This window comes from Acomys minous (genome assembly GCF_964271855.1).
Source record: "Acomys minous genome assembly, chromosome: 10".
Lineage (NCBI taxonomy): Eukaryota > Metazoa > Chordata > Mammalia > Rodentia > Muridae > Acomys > Acomys minous.
The window spans coordinates 69,445,719-69,469,528 of NC_140491.1; the positions used below are offsets into that span (position 1 = coordinate 69,445,719).

At 48.8% G+C, this 23,810-nt stretch overlaps 1 protein-coding gene across 2 annotated transcripts in view; it reads left to right on the forward strand.

The window, feature by feature from the left end:
* The window catches only part of ABL1 (ABL proto-oncogene 1, non-receptor tyrosine kinase), a 108,858-nt gene that overhangs the window by 68,606 nt on the left and 16,442 nt on the right, over window positions 1–23,810 (forward strand). For both annotated transcript variants that reach the window (XM_084797543.1, XM_084797544.1), the window contains exons 2-4: window positions 11,535–11,708; window positions 12,318–12,613; window positions 19,650–19,922. In XM_084797543.1, the coding sequence (XP_084653669.1) occupies window positions 11,535–11,708; window positions 12,318–12,613; window positions 19,650–19,922 (743 nt within the window). The remainder of the gene's footprint in view (window positions 1–11,534; window positions 11,709–12,317; window positions 12,614–19,649; window positions 19,923–23,810) is intronic.

Below are 23,810 nucleotides of genomic sequence, written 5' to 3' on the forward strand. Positions count from 1 at the left end.
GGCTCCAGGGAATCCATTTATAAAAAATAATAATAAAGTGCTGGGCATTGGAAGCCAGGGCCATGAACTATACCCACAGGCCCCTCCCAACTCTTGAATTTTGAGACAGGGTCTTGCCAAGCTGTCCAGGCAGGCTATGAACACAGTCTGTAACATAGACAGGCTTTGCACTTGGCATCCTCTTGCCTCAGCGTGCTGAGCACCTAGGATTACAGGCTTGCACTACAGTGCCTGCCCAGAAAGCCCACTCTTAGCCTCTGTCCTAATGATGGATCGTTTGTCTCCAGTGGAACACACTGGATCATTCAATACTGTCTTCAGAGACACCCAGCTAGGAGCTGAACAGACCACTTTCCTTCTGCATCTGCTGCTAGTAAAACAGCTATTTTCATAGAGCAGGAGGACTATTAACATTTCTTAAGCAAACATAAAAGTACTTGTAAGGAAATTCTGAAAGAATATTTAATGAAAAGTAATTGCCTCTCCTATTCTCTCCCTAGAGGCATTCACTATGTTTTGTTTTCTAAGACAAAACCATGCCCTTCTAGAGATAGCTTATGTGTATAAGAAGCCCTTGTGATGCTGGAGTTTTGCTGTTTGGAGTGTCTGTTCAGAATGACTGTCTGCTTTAGTCTTTGGTCCACTTTGAGCCCCAGTGATCGGCTTTGTGAACCTGGGTTCCCAGGTCTACTTTCCTGCCCTTGTTTATATTCCTCTGCTAGTGCAGGGATGGACATGGACTCTGGTTCTGAGCTGCCTGCAGAGTGAACTCTTGCCGACCTTGCTCATTCATTTGAAGAGCAGGCCCCGAAGCTTCTCAGACTGCAGCCAGCACCTCCTGCTGTGCCAGCAGGCGCTCTTCTTTGAGGGCTGGGCTCCAAATACTCTCCTGAGGTCACCCCTTGCTTCTCTTGTTTAGGAACAAGAGGATCCCGTGCTCTTTTTGTCACCTAGCAGGCCAATCTTTGTAATTGTGGATTATGTTAATATCATTGAGCTTCTCCCATGTGACAGTAGTGACCCCAGACATCCTTACTTAGTTCTCAGACTAGCCTGTTGAAGTCCCAAGGGAAGGCCACCAGATCACTGGTGGCAGCACTTTAGAAGTTGCCCTCAGAAGATCAATCATTCCCCACCCCACCCCCACTTGCTGGGCTTCCGTTTCCTTTATTTAAGTCTGGGAGACTTTTCTTTCTAGCCTGTGAGTTGGTTTAAGGACCGGTGAGAAGCGGGTTGACGACTTTAAAAACAGCTCTCATTTATAAATGAGGCTCACAGTGGTTTCTACCTCACTGTTGAGAGATGTTATGTAAATTGTCCAATCTAGAGCCTCCCACTGAGCAAGAGCCAGCAAACATAAGCTGTTGTTATTATAAACAGATCTTTAACAATCTAAAATGGACACTTTACCAGTTTCTTTGATGGCTGAAGTAATAATAGAATTGAGCTAGACTCACTCGTAGTTTTCTTGTTAATGAATTATTTTGAAATTTTAAAAATGCATACAAAAATGCATACATAATAAAATTACTACTTTGTCTTAGGTTTTTGTTTTGGTTTTTTCCCCCAAATGAAATGACTTATTTTATGGGTGTTTGTCTGCATGTATATTTGTGCACCATGGAATGCCTGGTTCCTGTGGAGGCCAGAAGAGGGCATCTGATCTTCTGGAATTGAAGTGGCTGTGAGCCACCAATGTGGATGCTGGGAACTAAACTGGGGCCTCTGGAAGAGCAAGCAGTGCTCTTAAGACATGAACCACCTCTTCAGTTCCCCTCTTCTTAGATTTAAGCTGAAAAATATCTTTCCTTCCTTGATCCTCTCCTCAGACCCTTGGTGAATATTTTAATGGTACGAGAAGCATTCCCAATGGTTTTTGGTTAGTATCTTATTTCTCTTCTGCAGAGGAAATATTTCCACAGTCTAGGCGTTAACAAACTAAAATCTTGTGCTGCCCAGAGATTTTAAACATTGAGTCATTGTAATTGTGCTGTAATTGTGCTGAGAGACAGACATGGAAAAATAGGAATAGACAGGATATATATATCTCACCAAGCCAGGCTAGTGCTCATGCGTGTAACCCCAGCATGGGGTGGGGCTGATAAATGAGGGTTGTGAGGAGGATCCTTATACATACATGTGCACACAGTTCATATTCATGCACACAAACACATGCCTATGCTGAGCCTTGTGGCACACACCTTTAATCTCAGCACTCATGAGGCAGAGACAGGCAGATCTCTGAGTTTGAGGCTAGCCTAGTCTACACAGTGAGGCCCAGGACAGCAAAGGCTACATAGAGAAATTCTGCCTTAAAACCAAAGTAATAATCTCCCTCCCAAATCTACCACATACATACACATGCAGGCACACACATGAACACGTGCAAGCACATACAGCATGCAAAGCTAGGACTAAAGATCAAATGAGACACTGGAAGAATTACATTTCCTTCATGATTAATTATGATTCATGAAACAAAAAAAAACAATTTATAAAATATATTCTTGGTTTTCTGTATTTATTTCCTTTTTGAGACATAGTCTCATGTAGCCTAGGCTGGCCTTAAACTAACAGCAAGCCTCCAGCTTCAGCTTCTCGGGTATTGAAATTGTAGGTATAAGTTGGTGTGAATACTGCCCCACCCCGAATCTTAAGTCTTTATCAAAAGCAGATAGTAAGGAGCTCCCTTGCACATAGAACCCATCTTAACAGTAGTCAGCTGCTCGACCTGTTTCCTTGCATGCTGAAGTTGTAGTTGCAAAAGTGACAGGAAGAGTCACTTGCCCAGTTTGTGTGTATGTGATGTGTGCATGTATTTGTGTGTGTGAGTGTGGATAGGCATTGCACACATCTGCATTGTGTGGCAGTCAGAGGACAGACTTGCTTGTCAGTCCTTCTGCCTTGTTTGAGATGGGGGTCTCTTTGCTGTTTGTTACTGCTTGGTACAACAGGCTAGCTGGCCCCAGAAGCTCCCTGGGATACAGACCCAGGTCCTAATGCCTGTGCGGCCAGCTCCTCACCCACTGAGTTATCTCCCAGCCAGCCCTTTACTTTTGAGACTATTGCTTACCACAGGGAATAGCGTGACTTGAACCTCCCATCTGAGTCTATAGAGCCTCAATGTTTACTTCACCCTCCTAAGATGTAGCACATATTACACAGTCATGTTAAAATTAACTTAACCCTGGCCGGGCATGATGTCCCACACCTTTCATCCCAGCACTCGGGAGGCAGAGGCAGGTGGATCTCTGTGAGTTCCAGGCCAGCCTAGTCTACAAAGTGAGTCTAGAAAAGGTAGGGCTGCTACACAGAGAAATAAAACAAAACAAAAATTTGACTTTGACCCTAGGTGGAGAGTATAATCACACATGACTTTTTGGGGCCTGAGTATGTGTGCATGTGTGTCTATGCCAGTGTGTGTGTGCATATGTGTCTGTGTCTATGTCGGTGTGTGTGTGTGCATGTGTGTCTGTGTCAGTGTGTGTGTGTGTGCATGTGTGTGTGCATGTGTCAGTGTATGTGTGCATGTGTGTCTGTGTCAGTGTGCATGTGTATCTGTGTCTGTGTCAGTGTATGTGTGCATGTGTGTCTGTGTCAGTGTGCATGTGCATCTGTGTCTGTGTCAGTGTATGTGTGTGTGCATGTGTGTTTGTGTCAGTGTGTGTGTGGATGTGTGTCTGTGTCAGTGTGTGTGCATGTGTGTCTGTCAGTGTGTGTGTGCATGTGTGACTGTGTCTGTGTCAGTGTGTCTCAGTGAGCCAATTAGCAATAAAAATGTTAATGGTTCATGAAACCTTCTGGAGAAGTTGGCTACCATTGGGTGGTCCAATTCAGCCAGGTCCCAAGGGGCCCGGAAGACACACAAAAAACACAGAGCCTCAAGATGAGTACCTCGAGTCCACCCCTGGCCCTCAGTCTGCTGTCCACGGCCTGAGACAGAATACAAACCCTTGTGTGGTCAGCAGACTCACTGTGAACACTTGGAGTCTGCCCCCAGAACAGGAACTTCTGGAATGGTCCAGAGAGACATCCAGGGTTGTACCACGCTGTCTGCCTGTTTGGTTTGAAAGCACAGAGAGATGTATTTTTGTTTTAAGATCTTGGCCATAGCTTATGTTTCATTGAAAACAACTCCTTGCCTTCCCCGTGCTGTGCCACAGGGTTTCTGGACAGGCTGCTTTGTCCTACATTTCTGCTGGCTTTGTTTGGGTTAACAGGTTACTACAGTGCACTTTCTGAGTTCTGGCCTAAAAATATTTTGCTCCCCGCTAACGAGCATGGAGGATTCTGTGTCTTAGCTTCCCAGCAGAGCTCTGCGCTGTGCTGTGCTGTGCTGTGCTGTGCTGTGCTGTGCTGTGCTGTGCTGAACCCTCCTGACTCTGGCCGCCTGAAACTCTTGGTCCTTAAGGCATGCATGGGAAGGAGCGTGTTTGATAAAGGGAGCTGAGATTTTGATCTAGATTGTCCATATCAGAACCCACGCCAGGGACATGAGGAGGGTCCATACTGTGGGAAACCTGGTGGCGGAGTCAATATCAAGTCCTCAAGGGCAGAGAAGGAGCAGTAACAATACTCCGGGCACAGAGGTAAGAGGAGGGTCACTGGCAGGTGGGAAAGGCAGAAGGGTAGTGCAGCTGGGAAGGGCCTGCCTGGAGTGGGTGGGGTCAGTCAGCTGAGGCCAGAGGGGCTAGGGAAGTAGGGCTGCAACAGAGGGTAGGAGGAGACAGCGCCACCTAGAGCCTGCTGCGCCTTGGCGCCTGCCACAGGAAGAGCCTCAAGTTTCCCCGCCTTGGATAGGACTGACATTGTTGTTTTCTGAGGCCCATGCAGGAGCAGTGTCCAAAAAGCTGCCAACAGTCGCACACCCTGCAAGGCACACAATGTTCTGAACATTGCCTGGATAACATAGTTAATAAATGGTGGCTGGCCAGTGACAGGCAGGAAGTAGTCCCACTGACGTTTCAGAAGGACCCTTGCGTGGCAGGTAGTATAGAGGTGGGGAGGCTGTGCTATGGAGAGAGTTTAGAAGATGATGGTATCTTTATTTTAAAAATTCTTAGAAGGTTGTCAAGATGACTGGGTGGATAGAGTGCTTGTCAGGCAAGTCTTATGACCTGAGTTTTACCACAGAACCCATATAAAGGTCAAAGGAACGAACCCACTCCGGAGAGTTGTCCTCTGATCCCTACATGCACACACTCACCCCAAATCATAGTAATCCTAAAAACTAAGATATAAAAATAGTTACAGCCATTTCCACCAAATTATAGACTACTTCAACAATAGATGAATTTTTACAAATGATTTGGTTTTATTTTTTTATTCCTGTGTATGCCGCATGTGTGCGGGTGCCCACAGAGACCAGAGAGGGTGCCAGATCTCCTAAAGCTGTAGTTACAGGCTGTTGTGAATCCCACCCCTGCTCATGTGGGTGCTAGAAACCTAACCCAGGTCCTCTCCAAGAGCAGCAGGTGCTCTTAACCACTGAGCATCTCTCCCAGCAGTAGCATCTTAAGGGTGGTACAAAATCCCTTCATATATTCTTACTTGGGGAGCAAGGATTGTTTCTTCAGCAAGGTTAGTATTTGGGCTGTTGGACAGGATCAGAGGCTCAGGGAGAATTCGGTTTTGTTTTAATTGACCTGGTAAGTACATTGTAATAGAAAGATCACAAGGAAAATGCTTAAACCTTGGGATGACTCAACTTTGTTTTTAAGAAGAGGTTTCCCTAGAAACCTATTTCATTTATTACCTATAATATCCAGAAGCAGGGAGGCATAAAACTGCATTATTTTAAGAGAAAGTTGCATAGTATGGTTTGGTCACACCAGCCTCCAGGGGACTCTTCTTCATGGCTGGTGTTTTGGTCTCTGGGTCTCACTGGGCACCTCAGCAGCCCTGTGCTGAAGTTGTCACTCTAGAAGGTCATGGGAGGCTGGAGACTCAGGGGTCCCATGACCTTGCAAGGAAAAAAATCATCTTTACTTCATTAACATCTAGCTGGAACGTCATTTTGTTTCTCCCTGAGATAGGGTTTCTCTGTGTAGCCTTGGCTGTCCTGGACTCACTTTGTAGACCAGGCTGGCCTTGAACTCACAGCAGTCCACCTGCCTCTGCCTCCGGAGTGCTGGGATTAAAGGCGTGTGCCACCACACCCGGCTGTCATTTTGCTTCTTTACGAACACAGGAAACAGAAGGCAGTACCATTCTCCCACAGAATTCAGGTCCACATGTCACAGCTGCTGGAGGCTCGCGCTGTTACTACCTCAGTGACAGCAATCCTGGGCATCTCTTAGCAAAGGTGTTCATAAAGAAGCATGTTTTTTATTGAGATTGGGGTGTTAGGCTGGCCTCAGCTAATCCCCATCTTTGCTGAGTGCTGCCTCTGTCTCCAGTCTCCGTTCCCCAAGGAGACCCCCATCTGTTCTGTCATTGCACCCCAGAGACATGCCCCCTCATGGGCTTTCACTTTTATAGCCATGCTAGATTTCACCAGCTGCTTCTCCCAGGAAGCGGCACAGAGGCTCCCGATGGCTCTGGTGGTCTTACTTTCTCCACCCTAGCTCTTCTGTGCCTCATGACCTGGTATTTCGAAGTGCTGGGAAAATTGGGTTCTGGGTGTGAGGATAATAGAAAGGCTGTATTTAGTTAAATGTGGTTTTGTTTTTTTAATAATCTGAACTGTGGGTGAAGGTCTGAGTTACAAAAGGAATGGAGTGGCTTTAGGCAAGCTCACACTGTGGGAAATAATACTTTCCCTCCGAGCTCACATTATGAGGAGTGCATGAGGCAGTTACAGACTGACTTGAGAATATTCTGAGCATGACCTCATCAGCTGGAACAGAAAGGAGCTAAAAGACGAGGCCCTCTCCTTTGCAAAGTGTCTGTTTTACAGATCTGCGCATTGTGGAGATTCCTCTAGCCAGAGGAAGCTGAGAGGGGCCACCAAGGAAATAAGGCTAAAGCAGCAGGCCTTAAGTCCTTGGACTATGTGCTCAGGGAACTGCTCTGCCCCTCCCCCACACGGAAGTGTCTCCCAGGGCCCAACGTGAGGACAGCAGTGAGTGCTGTGCAGCTGGCTGTCCTAAGCTCCATAGGGACCTGAGCACCTATGCCAACAAGAAGGCAGGAGCTTCCTGGGGATGTTTTTCCTGGAGGTGAAGTCTCCTGGTGGTCCCCTTGGGACAGTGAAGTCTCCTGGTCCTAGATCTCAGGGGCAGCATCCGCTCCCCTCACTGCTCACAGCAGTCTAGACCAGATATGCCATATCCAAAAATCTTCTGTAAACATTTTTCATCAGTGACTCACAACCTTGAAAAGGATTAAAAAAAAAAAAAGATCTTTAACTTATACTCAAAGACCCAAACGGTTTTCCTAGAATACTGTCCAAACAAGTTAATCATGGACAGAGCTTTGCGGCATGGTTCCTGTGGGACTTCCCACACAGTCTGATACCCTCCTAGTGGAGCCAAGGCTTTCTAATGGTGAGGAGTATCACTTATGGGTGGCGACACCCTTACTAACTTAAAGCAAGAGAACAAAATGGCCTTAGAGGGGATAACAGGTATGTTTTAAAATCCAAATCAAATATATTTAAAATGTGACTCAAAGGGACACAACAGAAAGTGTTTGTGGTAGGGAAGAAAATGACTCAATAGCACATGCTGAAGTTTGTTGTCTGAGAATTAACTACCAGCAAAGACTTGCCAAGAGAATAGGAGGGGAGCTCTTTGAGGCATCTTTTTTGAGTAAAGCTTTTGGGCATGGGGTGGTTTCCTGACAGTGGGACTGGCAGAAAGTTAATGTCTTGAGCAACAAAGATTTGAGTACGTTCTGCAACTTTGGCCTTGTGAGCTGTGATCATTTTTACAGTTGACGAGCGTGGTTGACTATGAAATGAAGAAAGTAACTTGGCATTGATGCGCTGTGAGTCAGTTTTGACATCAGCCTGGACTGGGAATTGGCTGGGAGGTTTCGTTGTTGAACTGAGGCTGCACTGCTGTCTCCATCCAGAGGCATGCATGAGCAATACTTCCCTTTGGGCTTTGGCTGTTAACTCGAGGACCAGGATTGGGAGGTGGGAGAGAGGGCTTGGAGGCCGTCCTGCCGGATCAGGGGCCCCTCTTCTGACAAAGGCGTCACCCTCGACCTGCATTGTGCTTCCGTCCCAGCCTTGGGGGCAGACCTGCTTCCTCCTCACCTCTGGCCACAATGTGGCCTGCTTACTCCAGGTGTTTTTCCAGGCCACTTCCCCCGGTTATGTAACTTTGATCAACTCCAGATGCAGCACAATGTTTGATAGAAGAGGTCAAATGGCGTTTGAGAAGAAAAGCACTTCTGTACGCATGACCCAGCATTCATTTCCTGTATGGGCCCAGCCTTCCAAAGCATTGCGCTGCTGGCCCTGGGTTGGCACACGCAAGGAAACACATAAGTGCTCTTTTAGGACAGTGGGAGGGGCCCCTCCCCAGAGCTGCTCATTTTAAATTGTCTGTTATGTAAGCATCCCAGGCGTCTACTTACATGTTGTTCTAGTGTTGGGATTGGGAGCTGTTTATAAAAAGAGCCTGGCCATTTTAACAAGTGGGCCATAATATAGGAGACTGTAAGGAAAGCTAAAAGACTTATAATCCTCCCACACCCTTACCTTAGCTGCTGTTCACATTTTGCTGTAGTTTCTTCTGGTTCTTTTTTCATTTTTTAAAAATAAAATTGAGATATTACTGGGTATTTCAGGATATAATCTAAAATTTTAGTGGATGTATTATAAACATATTCTCAATCCATCAGAGAGGGTTTTGTTTGTTTGTTTGTTTTTTTAATGAAAGTAGTTTGTTTATTTGTTTGTGGTACTGAGGACCAAACCCAGGGCCTGGACAGTCTAGGCTAGTGTTCTGCCACTGAGCCCTGTCTAAAACATCCCATGTGGCCTTGAAGTGTCCTGTTTTATGGATGGGGAATAACCTGGCTAACTTGATCAGGGGATATTTTGGACCTTCCTTTTTTGTTCTGTCTTTTAAATATGGTGTATACAAATCATTGTTTGTAACTTGGGATAAACTGCCAAAGACACTGAAAGATTGTGAGTCGGTGAAGACCAGCTTCACAGTGCACACTCTACTGCAAGCCCTGTAGAAGAATGCCCGTTGTCATGATGCCTCACCCACACGCCTGCCAGCGTCCAGAAAGGCCGTGCAGTTTGAAGAATTGGCATGCTTTGGTTCCTCTGTCCACGTCTAATGAGGATTTTAGTTTTCCCTAGATTGTTATTTGTGGGGTTTTTCATACCTGCCCCCCCCCCAGTGAGGATCTGTCTTTTAACTGCTTTGCTATGTAAGTCCTCTTATGTTAAGAATCTTCTACCAGGGGTGGGGCAGATGTCTCTGCAGTTAAGAGCATGTATTATGCTTGCAGAGGACCCTGGTTCAGTTCCCAGCGCCCACACCAGGTGGCTCACACCCATCTGTAACGCCAGCTTCAGGGGTCCAACACCTACTTCCATCCCCCATCTAGGCCTCTTGTGGCCTCTTCTAGGCCTCCATGGGCTTCTGCACTCTTGTAAATGCATCTGCACACAGACACACACAAGCATACACATGATTAAAAATAAAATAAATCTTTCTTTAAAAAAAGACTCTGCCAGACAGTTGTACAGTAATGTCCCAGAAGCTGCTGTGCCAGGCATCTCTCTCCTAGCCTGCTGAGTTGGCAGAGCTCTCCTCTCCTGGTAAAGCACGCTCTCCAGGCCCCTGCCTGGACAGCTCCCCACCAAAGGCTGCTGGGTCCTGGCCAACCTGTGCGTCTCAGATTGTAGGACTTGTTGTGATCGACTGTAAAACTAACAAACAGCAACATGGAAAGTAGTTGTTTGTACCATGGTAGGATAAGCATTTCAGGAAGATGCATAAAGGCAGGAACTAAAAAAACAAAACAAACAAAAAAACCGGCTACAGAACTAGGGGGAAGAAAACTTGCCGTAACCAGAATGGACCATGTACGTTAGAAAGATTCTACGGTGGAGCTCAGCCCTGGTCTCCAGGTGGGACTTAACGGGAAATGATTTTAGGTTCTAGCCATAGAACTCGCCTCCCAAGGACAGTCCTTGCTTGGGACTAGCAAAACACGCTAAGTGGGGAAAGGGTCACATGTTAATAGAAAGTAATTCTGGGGGCTGAAGAGACAGCTCAGTGAGTGGAGAGTACTTGCTGTGAAAACAAAGAGACCCAAGTTTACATTTTCATCACCCATGAAGGCCAGGCATGGCTGCATGTGGCCTAGAACCCCACTGTTGGGGTGGAGATGCCCTGGCCAGCCAGCCTGGCCAAAATAGTGACCTTCCAGGCTCAGTGAGAACCCTTGTCTCAAGACATAGGGTGGAGAACACTGGAGAAAGATCCCCAGCATTGCTTCTCTGGCCCAAGCCTGTGCACAAACACACATGAGTATACTACACACACAACTGTTCAAGCCTCAAACTTTTCTAAACTAAAATGCACAGTTTACAGCCAGATGCGGTGGTGCACCCCTGTAATCCAAGCACCAGGCAGAAGCAGGTGGATCTCTGTTGGTTTGAGGCCAGCCTTGACTACAAAGCAAGTCTAGGACAACCAGGGCTCTTGTTACACAGAGAAACCCTATTTTGGGGGGGGGGGGGATTGTACACTTTGCATGTCTTATGTATTGATTTAATTTTTTTTTTAAAGCAAAAGCAAAAATAATTCTCTCCTTAACCAGCCTTTCTGGTCAACTGGTCAGTTAGTCCAGCACCAGGAGTGCTTGGAAAGCTTGGGCAGAGAGCAGGCCTAGCCTGGGATTTCTCTGTTCTCATAGCCAGGAGACAGCCGAGTGACCTGACCCTCTCCCTTGAGGTGATCTTTACCCTCACAGTACATGAGGTGAAATGACTGCACATGGTGACAGACACCAGGAGTGTAAGACTCTCCCTGGAGGGAAGTGACTTTTGACAACAGACTTCTGTAAGAGCTAAAATTGAATGAGTCATGTCGCTGGTCACTAATGCTGTCCTCTTGTAAAAACATTCCTCCGACATGCCCCTCCTCCTCACCCCAAGCCCCTTCTCTCCATTTTTGAGACAGGGTCTCAGTATGTAACACTTGCTAGCCTGGAATTCACTATACAGCCCAGAATGGCCTCAAACTCACTCACTATCTGGACATCAAGGCAGGGCATGTAGCATCAGGCAGGTGGGCACGTGGCTGGAGCAGTAGCTGAGAGCTCACACCCTGATCCATAAGTAGAGGCAGAGCTAACTGGGAGTGACATGGACTTTTGAAACCTCACATGAGGCCATACCTCCTAATCCTCCCCAGATCCTTCCTCAGGGGGACCAGACTTCTTAGTCAAACCACCACAGGAGTTATCGATTGGAGTGAAAATGTGTAGTGCTTTCCGTAATACTTGGTAAAGGCAACTAAGAATTTGGTAGAATACATAGATGTTAGGCAGTGAGTTCCGCTCAGGCCTCCCAACTTCCTTCCAGCTTCATTTGCCTTTCCCTTCTTGTCTTGCAGAGGCGCTGCAGAGGCCAGTGGGATCTGACTTCGAGCCCCAGGGCCTCAGTGAAGCAGCTCGATGGAACTCCAAGGAAAACCTTCTTGCTGGGCCCAGTGAAAATGACCCCAACCTTTTTGTGGCGCTGTACGATTTTGTGGCCAGTGGAGATAACACCCTCAGCATCACTAAAGGTAAAGAGGAGATGGCAGCAAAATGGAGGGGTGTGGCCTGCCTGGCGTGCCCTTTGCTCCCTGAGAAGGCAGCTTTACAGTTAGGGAGCAGAGATGCCTGCAGAGCATAGCACCCACCTTTAGGGGGTCCAGGGCAGCATCCTGTGCACACGGCTCCCCATGTTCCTATACAAGGGGATACCTGGACCCCAGGCTGGAAACATGTTTTGTTATTGTTTTTAAAGCATTTTTCCCTGAAAAGTTTCCTTGCAATGGGAATAAATCTCTCTCTCTTTTTTTTAAAGATTTATCTATTTATTACATATAGAATGTTCTGCCTGCATGTAATGTCTACACATCAAAAGAGAGCACCAGATTTCATTATAAATGGTTATGAGCCACCACATGCTGGGAGTTGAACTCAGGATCTTTGGAAGAACTGCCAATGCTCTTAACCTCTGGGCCATCTCTCCAGCCCAGGAACAAAACTCTTGAGTAAACTTGTATAACCTTAGAGGCTGAGGCAGAATTGTTCCCTGTGCACTCATGACCAACAGGGAAATAAGATGTACTGGAGAAAGAAGAAAGCCAGCTGTAAATTGATATGTCTGTTTGCTTCTTTTCTCTAAGGTGAAAAGCTCCGTGTCTTAGGTTATAATCACAATGGGGAGTGGTGTGAGGCCCAAACGAAAAATGGCCAAGGATGGGTCCCAAGCAACTACATCACCCCTGTCAACAGCCTGGAGAAACATTCCTGGTATCACGGGCCTGTATCCCGAAATGCCGCTGAGTATCTGCTGAGCAGCGGGATCAACGGCAGCTTCTTGGTGCGCGAGAGTGAGAGTAGTCCTGGCCAGAGGTCCATCTCGCTGCGATATGAAGGGAGGGTGTACCACTACAGGATCAACACTGCCTCTGATGGCAAGGTGGGTCAGCACCCTGGTTGGGACCAGCTGATGGGCTGTGGTGGTCATAGAGAGGAGTGGAGATGGGAGCCCAGGGCATTGAATTACAGCAGCGTGGCTAAATCAGGATGTCTCAAGCAGGGTGGGATGGCTCATGCCTATAATCCTAGCAGGAGGCCTAGACAGAAGGATCAGGAGTTCAAAGCTATCCTTGGCTACATAGTAAGTTCAAGGTCAGCTTGGACTACATGAAGACCATGTTTGAAACAAACCAGATGATGTCTCAGGAATCTTGTAAGTAAGCAGCATGAGTTTCTACTAGCTCCATGAAAGACTGGGTGTCTGTCAGCCAGTGTCAGCTGATGTCACAGGCCCCTGGCCCTGGTCTATAGGATTCTCTAAAACCACAGGGATACTGCTGGGTCTCAGACATAAATTCTTTTTGTTTGTTTGTTTGTTTGTTTGTTTGTTTTTTCGAGACAGGGTTTCTCTATGTAGCCTTGGCCATCCTGGACTCACTTTGTAGACCAGGCTGGCCTCGAACTCACAGTGATCCGCCTGCCTCTGCCTCCCGAGTGCTGGGATTAAAGGCGCGCGCCACCACGCCCGGCCAGACATAAATTCTTACACTAAGACTCTTCCTTTTTGTAAATTCTTTTTGTTGGTTGGTTGGTTAGTTGGTTGATTATTTGAGACAGTCTCAATATTTTGTTTCCCTGGCTGTCCTATAACTCACTATATGGACAAGGCTGGCCTCGAACTCACAGAGATCCACCTGCCTCTGCTTCCCAAGTGCTGGGATTAAAGGCGTGCACCACTGTGCCCAGACCTTATTGCAAATGTTATAGTAATGATGATTGATCTGTACTGAAATTCAGTCAGCAGTTACTCAAATCACGTGTAAAGCTGCAGGTCCCAGTGACAGCACCTCCTTGGCTTGACACCTTTGTTCTTTCTGTGATAAAGTCTAGACACACACACACACACACAAACACAAACATATATATACACACACCCAGCTCTTAACAAAGGTCACATCACAGTACACCAATTGGTTTCCAACATGAAGTGTAGTTTTGTCAAGGAATTGGCATATGTTATTTTGTGATCTTTACATACATGAACACTGTTCCTTAAATGTCCACAAAGAGTAGAGAAAACCCATAGGTTCCGGAGGCCTGACCTGCACTAGTATTATGCAGTTCCTCTCCTTCAACCCTCACCTCTGCCCTACACAGTAATGATGTCATCTGCATTTTTGTATCAGTAAGAGGAAGGCTTAGTGGGATAAGGCCTCTAGTCCAAGATTTTCACATAGGGAGTAATTGGTGGCACCAGGCTGTGGTCCCCTCCTCCACTGCATTGGGCTCTGTTAAAGGGCAGCATTGATTGGCAGATTGCACAGTGCAAATGGCCTGTACTTCTGTCTTAGTCACTGCTCTATTGCTGTGAAGAGACACCACAACCAAAGCAACTCTTACAAAAGGAAACCGTTAATTGGGGGCTGGCTTACAGTTTTAGAGGCCTAGTTCATTATCATCATGGCAGGGAGCATGGTAGCGTGCAGGCACGGTGCTGGAGAGGGAGCTGAGAGCTACACCCTGATCCATAGGCTGAGATAGAGAGGCTGGGCTTGGCATGGGCTGTTAAAACCTCAGAGCCCACCTCCTAGTGACACACCTCTTATTGCTTCTAGTCCTTTCAAATAGTGCCACTCCCCAGTGACTAAGCATTCAAATGTATGAGTCTGTGGGGACCGTTATTATTCAAACCAGCACAGCACCTAACTGTGTATGTGTGTGGATGATCTGGCTCCACAGCACAGCACCTGCCTAGCATGCATATCCTTGTATCTGCAGACCTGCCATTAATGCATATACATTGTACACACACACACACACACACACACACACACACACACACACACACGTTGCCTGTTTGTTTGTTTTGAGAAAGGATCTTGCTATGTAGTGGCTGCCTTGCCTGAAACTCATTGTAGCCCAGGCTGACCTTCAACTTGTGGCTGCACTCCTGCCTCTGCCTCCTGAGTGCTAGGATTACAAGTGTGCACTGCCACACAGCCTTGTTCCTTATTTATATGTAATGTATGTGCATGATTTCAAATGACAAACTAATTACAATAAAAACTAATTCTGTCTCCTAACTGAGTCTTGCCCACTGTTGCCAGCTCCTTTTAGACTTACCCAGTATATCTTCTTACGAGGCAGGTGATGCCTGCACACTGATGCACCTTGCCTTTCCCTGTGCGACAGGGTGTTTTGGAGTTTTGGAGTGGCACATGTAGACCTGCCTGTGCCAGGCAGCCAATTCTTAGGAAGATGAGGCAGGAGGATTGCTGAGTTTGATTCCAGTCACTAGCATATAGTGAGCTACAGTGTAAGACTGTAGCAACAAAACAAAAAAGCTGTCTGTGATCTGCTCCATTGTTCCTGGGTGCTAGGGTCTAGGCAGGGCCAAGCTTAGCCATTGCCAAGCACAGCTTATAGCGCTTTAAAGCTAGTGTCTGTGTTGTCAAGACTGTTCCAGTCTGCTCTCACAGACAGCTAGTGAGATAGTACATCCCCTTCACCAGTGTTACAGCCTCTCATCAGACCACATGCCATCTTCCTCATTCTGATTGTTTCTTTTTTTTTTTTTTCTTTTTTTTTTTGGTTTTTCGAGACAGGGTTTCTCTGTGGAGCCTTGGCCATCCTGGACTCACTTTGTAGACCAGGCTGGCCTCAAACTCACAGCAATCCGCCTGCCTCTGCCTCCCGAGTGCTGGGATTAAAGGCGTGTGCCACCACGCCTGGCCTGTCATTCTGATGGTTGACGAACCAGATTCAGTACACATGTCGTTCTTACTCTATTAAACGTGTCTTTCTCCTGTAGAGAAGGACGTGTGCCACTTTCAGGAGTGTGCAGGCCTGTGGGTCCTCAGCTCTGTTTGAGGATTCTAGCAAGAGAGTGAATAGCTAGCTGCAGCCTTGTCCTTCAAATCTGTCTGGTGGGGCTGATCACCCTTGTCATCTTTTCAGCATTTTCCCGGGTGGCTATCACATTCACTTGTACCTTATGATTGTGCAGACAGCCCCCTCCTGGAACTTGCTCTGTGCACCAGGCTGGCCTGCCCCTGCCTGCAGAGCACAGGGACTGAAGCCGTGCCCCCCCACACCCATCCATGTGCCTCTCTGATTTCCTTCTTCTCGAGTGTTCACATCCTCTGGCCTGTCTCTGGGGACTTCTGTAGTACAGCACTGTGGTTTCTGCGCAAAGTTAGTCTGTTTTAATTTCTTTCCTCAACATTGACCAGATGCCTGACCAAAATCGACTTACGAGAGGAAAGGTTTGTGTACTTTGGCTAGTCTTGGTGCGGCAGCCATGGCAGGGGGCGCTGCTGCTCTGTGCTCACATCCCAGAAGACCTAGAAGCAGAAACCGGGGAGTGCAGTTGGCTTTCTCCATCCCCTTTCATTCAGTCCAGACAGGAGCATGGGATGTGCTGCCCACATTGACTGGGGATGGTCTCCCCATCCAGTCCACTCGGGCAGTACCTTCACAGGAACACCCAAAGCTGTGCCTCAGCTGTGTGCTGGGAGAAGCTAAGTCTCTACTCCCTGGAGTGGACTCAGGGTGCGGCCCTTTGAAAGAGGCTTCAGGCCGCCGGCACCTTTCCATGGGAGGTGGATTCTGAAGCTGATGGCTGGCTCCCATCGCAAGCCGGGCTGCTTCAGGGCACCCACACTGCGTGAGCCCATGCTATCTTGTCCCCAGAATCCTGTAATCGGCAGCTGCAGGACAGTGCGGCCAGGTGTGCTCTAAGGAGTAGATCACCAGCTTGTGCTTATCTACTTCCTGCTTGGCGTGGGGAGAGCTTAGAGCCCTCTGTCTAAAGGCGGTCGTGTGCCCTTCCCTGGAAGAGGTTCCTCTATCAGCTGCCCTGTCATCTCCAGATTTCTCAGCCCCCAGTGAGGCTTGTCTGCAGTGGGTACATTCAAGGAAGCTTTATTGGGGGGATGATGTCCCCAGAGGGAGAGGCATGCGCCAGGATTGGGAGGTGCCACAGCCCTGGGTGGGATGGTGGGGCTCGGCACTGAGGAGTGCTTCCCACATAGCTTGGCTTTGATTACCAAAGGGAACATTTAAGAGTGCTAGGAGGACAGACTCCGCAGGTAAAGCTTACATTTTATTTCCAAATCAGCCATTCCTTGGCCAACAACTGGATATAGAAGATTCTTGCATAGGACCCCAAAGGATCTCTGTCTCTACCCTCCTGGCTCCCAGTGACCAACCTCTATGGGTGTTCTGTGCTTTGCCGAAGCAGGTTTGGATAAGGCTTCCTTTTAGGTGATTCTGCCTCTGCCTTTTGTTCTTACTCCTGCAAGCCACCGCCAAATTTCCCACACTTCCCAGGAGCCCTGAAGCCCTTGCTTTTTCCTGTCCCAGGAGCCCTGAAGCCCTTTCCTTTTCCTGTCCCAGGAGCCCTGAAGCCCTTGCCTTTTCTTGTCCTAGAAGCCCTGAAGCCCTTGCCTTTTCTTGTCCAAGGAGCCCTGAAGCCCTTGCCTTTTCTTGTCCCAGGAGCCCTGAAGTCCTTGCCTTTTCTTGAGGTTTCCTAGGGTACATTATATTTATGGTCAGAAGTGGTGACAGGCTGGAGTTGACAGAAATGGAACCCAGGCAGGAAGTGTTGGCTACAGGGCCTCATGGTTATCTGGGCTTTGCCCTCCCTGGGGGTGAAACTGGTATCGCCATCTTTGGGGGAGGAACTGCAACAGGGTGGGGAACTTGAGGGCTTGTGCCTCCCAAAGGGGTCTGTGAGCAGCTCTGAAGGCTCCAGCTCAGTTCTAAAGCACAGGTGGCATGGGCCTGTGGCATGGCCCCAGGGAGAGCCGAGATGGGGTTTCTTCATGAACAGGAAGAGCCAGAGCCTTGGCTGGCACGCATGTTTGTGGAACAGGCGTAGCACACAACAGGTCACTCATAGAACTAGTTTTACCTGCTTCTCTGAACACACCATGAATTCCCAGTGCTCATCCTGATAATCACCAAAGATCTGCTCAAAAACTAGAGCAGTCAGAAGGCTGCCGGAGTGGACAGTGTGACTCTGGGAACACAGCTGGGAGCGGAGCCACACTGCACTGAGGGCGGCTGGCTGTAATATTGATATTTGATGAATGTTGGTGTATACACTTTAGCTTGGCAAATGAACTCAGTCACAGCTTTTTGAGGAGTGGCAGAGCTAGGAGCTGTCCCCCCAAACCCTAAGGAGTATACTGTGTCTGTGACTAGCACTGAGGAGGTGTGGGCAGCATTGTGTAGGCACTACCAAACTAATGGACTATTGTGATGCCACTTCACCCACCGCACCAGCTCATGTCTCAGTCTAACGCACTGTGGCCCCAGAGCAGTTCACATAGGCTCTCCTCGGGGCCCTGAGGTGAGAGAAGGGCCTCCTCAGCCTGGAGGGTCCTGCTGCTCTGACACAGCTTCTCACAGGGAGACCACAGCTGTCACACAAGGAGTGAGGAACGTTTCTAGGCAAATTTTGCTTGCCTTAGACTTCTTTGTTAGCAGAATTTTAGATACAAATTTGGTCTGCCTAAGCTTAAAAACTGTGTTTATAAAAAAAATTTTTTTTGATGTGTTTATATTCCCTCGACAAGCAGAGAAGGAAGCATAGATCTGTTCCTGGATCCCTCGTGACTATCTCCTTTTAAAGTGTTTTAATGATCTAATATTAATTTTGTAAGCTACAGAAAATGATTGTGTCTGCATTTTATTGCCACAATGAAATAGCCTGAAACAGCTAATTCACAGAAACACTTATTTACCTCTTGATGTGGAAAGCTGAAAACTGAAGCAGCAGGCAGACTGGTCAAGGCCCTCCAGCCTGCAGCGCACTGGTGGAGTGGTCAGCTGACTGAGCCCAGGAGCAGAGTTCTCATCTGAGAGGGAAGGAGGGGCCAGGCTGGCTCCTTCACAACCAGCCTCTGAGCACTCCGGTGCAGGAGAGCTCTGCTCCCAGGAAGGCCTTACACACCTCCTGTGAGACACACCTTTTAAAGCTTCTCTACCTCACCACACTGCTGCCTGGAGACCAGGGGGCTATGCACACTGTGGTGACAGTAGCGTCCAGCATAGCCAACAACCACAGGCCTGCAGTGTGTGTCTTGCTCCCCCGCCCCCAAGTGTCACCACTGTAGTCATCACAGCCTGACCCTTTTCTTTCTATGCTGTCTCACTCAGTATTGACACTCTCACAGCCAACCCCTCTTCCCCACCAAGAGTGTTCCTGGGGCCAGTCAGTGCCTGGAGCCCAGCTGTTCCAAAGAGATGTGAGCACAGAGCAGGCTGTTCTGCAGAGCTGCAGCAGCAGGAGGCAAAGGGAGCTAGCCAGCTGCACCTCCTACCTTGTGCCCTTCCCCTCCGCTGTGTCTGCAGAACTCTGTATCGACCCCTGGGAGGCCCCTGGTGCTGTGGTTCTCAGAAAAACCTGACAGTACTCTTAACTCAGGGTCTTCCTGGGTCCCATCTTGGAAAAGACTGTGCTGTCTTCTAGCCTACAAGGTGCTGACAGAAACATGGCTGGGCGTGGGGCCACGCTGTCACTAACCCTGGTGGCAGCTTCATATTGGACAGCCAGGGAAAACATTTACACTGGAGGATAGGGGCTAGAGAGATGGCTCTTGAGGGTTAGGAGTGCCTGCTGCTCGCCCAAAGGCTCCCAGTTGCGTTCCCTGCACCATGTGGTGGCTCACAGCTGCTCTACAACTCTAGCTCCAGGGAGTCTGACGCCTTATTCTGGCCTCTGAGTGCACCAGGCATGCAGCCCCCATACACATGAAGCAAAAATTAAAAATGTAACAAATTGGAGGTTAAAGTGGGGAGTGCTGAGTGGGGTTTCGGCAGAGGCAAGTGCTCGTGTCCTCAGGCCTTTGAGTGTCTCTGTCAGTAAATTCTGCCCCTGCTAGGAAAAGCCGCCGCAGGTGACGAAACAGTGTGCAGGCCTCTCCCGCTGGGTTTGCTCTGAGAATGAGGCTGTTCCCTGTCTTCCTCAGCTGTATGTCTCCTCGGAGAGCCGCTTCAACACTCTGGCCGAGTTAGTTCACCACCATTCCACTGTGGCTGATGGGCTCATCACCACGCTCCACTACCCTGCTCCCAAGCGCAACAAGCCCACCATCTACGGCGTGTCCCCCAACTATGACAAGTGGGAAATGGAGCGCACGGACATCACCATGAAGCACAAGTTGGGTGGAGGCCAGTACGGGGAAGTGTACGAGGGTGTGTGGAAGAAGTACAGCCTGACGGTGGCCGTGAAGACCCTGAAGGTAGGTCGGGGCCTGGTCGAAGGTTGGGGGTGGATGGCTGCTGTGGCTCAGCAGTGCCCCAGGCCTCCTGGGCGTTGTGTCTTTGTGTGACTGATCGTTTGTCCATCTGTGAGCGCTGACCAGTGCTGAGGGTCGGGAAAGGCTAGTTATTAGAGGCTACTTGTTCTGTAGCCGGATTCTGTGCTCATTGGGTGACATGGAGGCCGTTTCCTTATGAGAGTTAAGAGAAAGAAGCGCAGGGGCTGGGTTGGAATAGGAGAATCGTGAGAAATGAGTCGTCTGTGGACTTCTGTGGGCTGATGGAAAAGGAAAGCGTGTGGGCCTGCCTGGCGTGTTCAGTGCTCGCCCACAGGTCAGGCCTCCACAAGCAGAAGGGAGTCCTTCCTGGAACAGCTCCTGTCACGGGGCTTCCTTCAGTCGCGGGGCCCCACAGCTCTCCACTGTTGACCAGTGTGCCTGTTGTGTTTGCCAGCAGTTCATGCTTTCCTGTGGCTCTTCTGTGCATGGTCAGGGCACTTTCTTCCTGGCATCTGCGTGTCCCTGCGTGTGGCGAGAGTGTCCCCTAGTGTTGAGAGAGCTACATTGCTTGCTTGTACATGAATAGCCGTCAAGGGACGATCCGGAGGTGTCCCTGCTGGAGGCACATGGCTAAGTGTGTCCTTCCGTCTCAGCTCAGCCAGGCAATGCACCTGACAGCTGCACTCCTTCTCTAAAAGAGAGGAAAACAGAAGCTGGAACTTTCAGTTGTCATAAGTAACTGTTTAGAGCAAAGACTGCATTCCTTAGTAAAGTGGCTTTCCAATCATCGTATTAAATATCTCCCCTTCCTTTGGGCCTGTGGCAGACCAGCGCTGGAGGGAGAGAGGCACAGGTGGGATTGCCTAGAGTACTCTTGGGCATTTTTCAAATTCAGCTTCCTAAAAATGCAATAAAGACAAGTGTCTCACATATGTTTGCCAAACAGGCTGAGGCTGGGTGGGTCGCATCAGATGAGAAATGGACAGAGTGCCGACAGTGACAGTACAGTGAGTGGGTCAGGGATATGCTTGGCTCTGCCGGGCAAGGAGGAGGCAGTGTTGGCTGCACTGGGTAGGAGAGTGGGAAGCATGGCTGTGAGGAGGGCAGAGGCCAGCTGAGGACAAGGGGCCATTGAGAGCCAGGCACTAAGAGAGAGCACACTTGATGCCCTCAGTTTTGCAGAGGATGAGGGAGAGCGCTGATGACTGTGTCCAGTACAGCAGGCCACAAACAGCAAGGAGGAGAGAAGCCACAGGGTGCCTAAGGGCCAGCCAGGTGGCTCTGTAGGTGGATGCATCTGCGCCGAGCCTAACAACTGAGGTCTATCCCTTGAGCCCTCATGGTGAGAGTCCCAGAGCTGCCCTCTAACCGCCATGTATACCACGACACATGCTCCTCATACATGATTAACAAATAACTATAAAGACAAAACATTTAAGGAGGTGGAGGTCACATAGCTGGGAGGCCCCAACGATGGGCGGTGCTGCCCTCTCCAGGGAGGAGATCTGTTCTGCTCCTTTCTGTCAGGACCTCAGCAAGCTTCCACTGAGAGCCCCTGTAGAAGAACCTTCCTTCCACATCCTCTGTGGCTGTGGGTCTCAACCTTCCTAATGCTACAACCCCCTTAATACAGTTCCCCATGTTGTAGTGACCCCCACATAAAATTACTTCATTGCTACTTCATAACTGTAATTTTGCTATTGTTTGAATTGTAATGTACATAATCTGATGCACAGGATGTCCGATGTTTGACCCAGAGGGGTCGCGCCCCACAGGTTGAGAACTGCTGCCCTGTGGACTTCCCTTGCTAGCTGTGCTGGACTTCCTGGCTTCACCCCTTCAGTAGTCTCAGAGCATTGCTTACTCACACCCACAACCATCCAGGGGTGCAAGGCCTGCTTGTAAGGCACTTCATTACAAAGGAAGGCAGGTGCCACCTTTGGAGAGCCAGAAAGGGAAGGGCGCTCGGCTGACCTCTATGAGTGGGAAGGTGGAATTGCATAAGTGTAAGCAGGATTCTGCAGGGTGCTGCAGCGCCCAGACTGCTATTGTATAGATTAGGGTTTTGGTGTTTGGGTTTGAGAACATTGTGTACTGTGTGTATAGTTGAGTCTGGCCCTGACCTTGAGATCCTCCTTCCTCAGCCTCAAGATTGCTTGGCATTACAGTGTGTCATTACATCCAACACAGGTGTACTGAAGAAAACAACTCTTAGGCTGGGCAGATGGCTCAGGGGGTAAAGCATTTCCATGCAGGCGTGAGTCCAGGGCCCCAGGACCTGCATGATGCCAGGCAAGGTAGATGTCTCTGTAACCAGTGTCCTATGGCCAGATAGGAAGTAGTAACGAGAGAACGCCTAGAAGCTTGCAGGCCGGTCAGCCCGGAGTGCAGTGCAGCAGCAGACAGCAAAGGACGGGGAAGACTTCACGCACTCTGTCCTTTGACCCTTAAACACAAGCTGTGGCACATGCACCATGGCACAGTTGCATATATTGCATGCACACAAACACACCAAGAAAACAACAACAAATAGTTCTTACATATAAGGAGCCTGGATTTGTAAATGAGTTTCCTTCCAAAAGTCTTTCAGGTCAGCTAAGGCTACTTGTGATCTAGTCCTGGGGCCGATACTGACTCTCAAGCGCACTGACAGAACAGCATAGGAGCAGCCAGGAGCAGAGCAGACTGCTCAAGCCCCAGTGTGAGCACAGAGTGCCTTTCTCCAGTTGGTGCTGGAGGAGCACGAGACCTAGCCTCAAAGAGGAAGGAAGAAAGGAAGATTCATAGAAGATGGCAGTGGGGGGCAGGCCTCACATAGCAGCAGGCCATGGCAGCATAAATGACAGGCGCCCTCTTACCCACTCTGTGTACTGTCTCAAAGTGCCTCCTGCCTCAAAAGGGGTGGAACTGTTCAGAACCTGTGAAAGAGCAGTTGGCCCCTCTCCTCCCAACAAGCACAAGAGCATGTCTGTCTCCCAACTCTTCAAAGTTCTATTGACTGCGTAAATGGAAGAATTGTCTTCAAAAGGAGAGTGTGAGTTTAAAAACTAAGCAGAGGAGCATCACAAGTTAGAATGAGGGGTTTGGTAGTTTGTTTTGTCTTTTAAATTTCAGGTTTAACCCAGGTTTGACCCAGGTTACAGTTTAAATGCTGAGTTGAATCATGTCTAGTTCCAGCAGGGGGAGACAAGTGCACACTGCTTTTTCTGAAAGAAAAAAAAGTCAATGAATGATTGCCTCATGCATGACTGTGTGTGTGTGTGTGTGTGTGTGTGTGTGTGTGTGTGTGTGTGTGTGTGATGGGGTGGAGACAGGCACACAGATAGACAGGAAGAAGTGATTGCACTGTGTGAGTGCATGTATGTGAGACAGGGCGGGGCTCTATAGACACAGCAGGAAGGTGCCTTAAGATCATGAGTCTTTAGAAAAGGGTAGGTGGCTCCACAGCAAATGAGATTTCTGAGGTGATGTGGCTGTGCGGTTAACTGTGGTGCCCTGCATTAGAAAAGAAAGGCTTGATGTTAGAAAGTGTCACTGGAGAATAACTTTGTCACAGCAGTTGACCTGTGCAGCACTACTCCTGTTCTGGTGGGCATCTCTAGTGCATCACCAAGTACAACAGCACTGTACACCAGAGCCAGGCCGGCTGCCGAGACTGGGGAACAGAGGCCACTTGAAGAGTCCAGCAGCCAGTGGGTGACATGGGATGAGTGACAGCCAGTGTGCAGTGGTGACAGAGAGCAGCATCTCCATTTAGTCTTTTTGAACCTGTGGTAACTGGCCAGCACACCAGCACTGGTCATGATGTGCTTTTCAACATGGCTGACCAAAGCAGAAAAAGCACCAAGAAAAGGTTGGCCCATCCTCTGG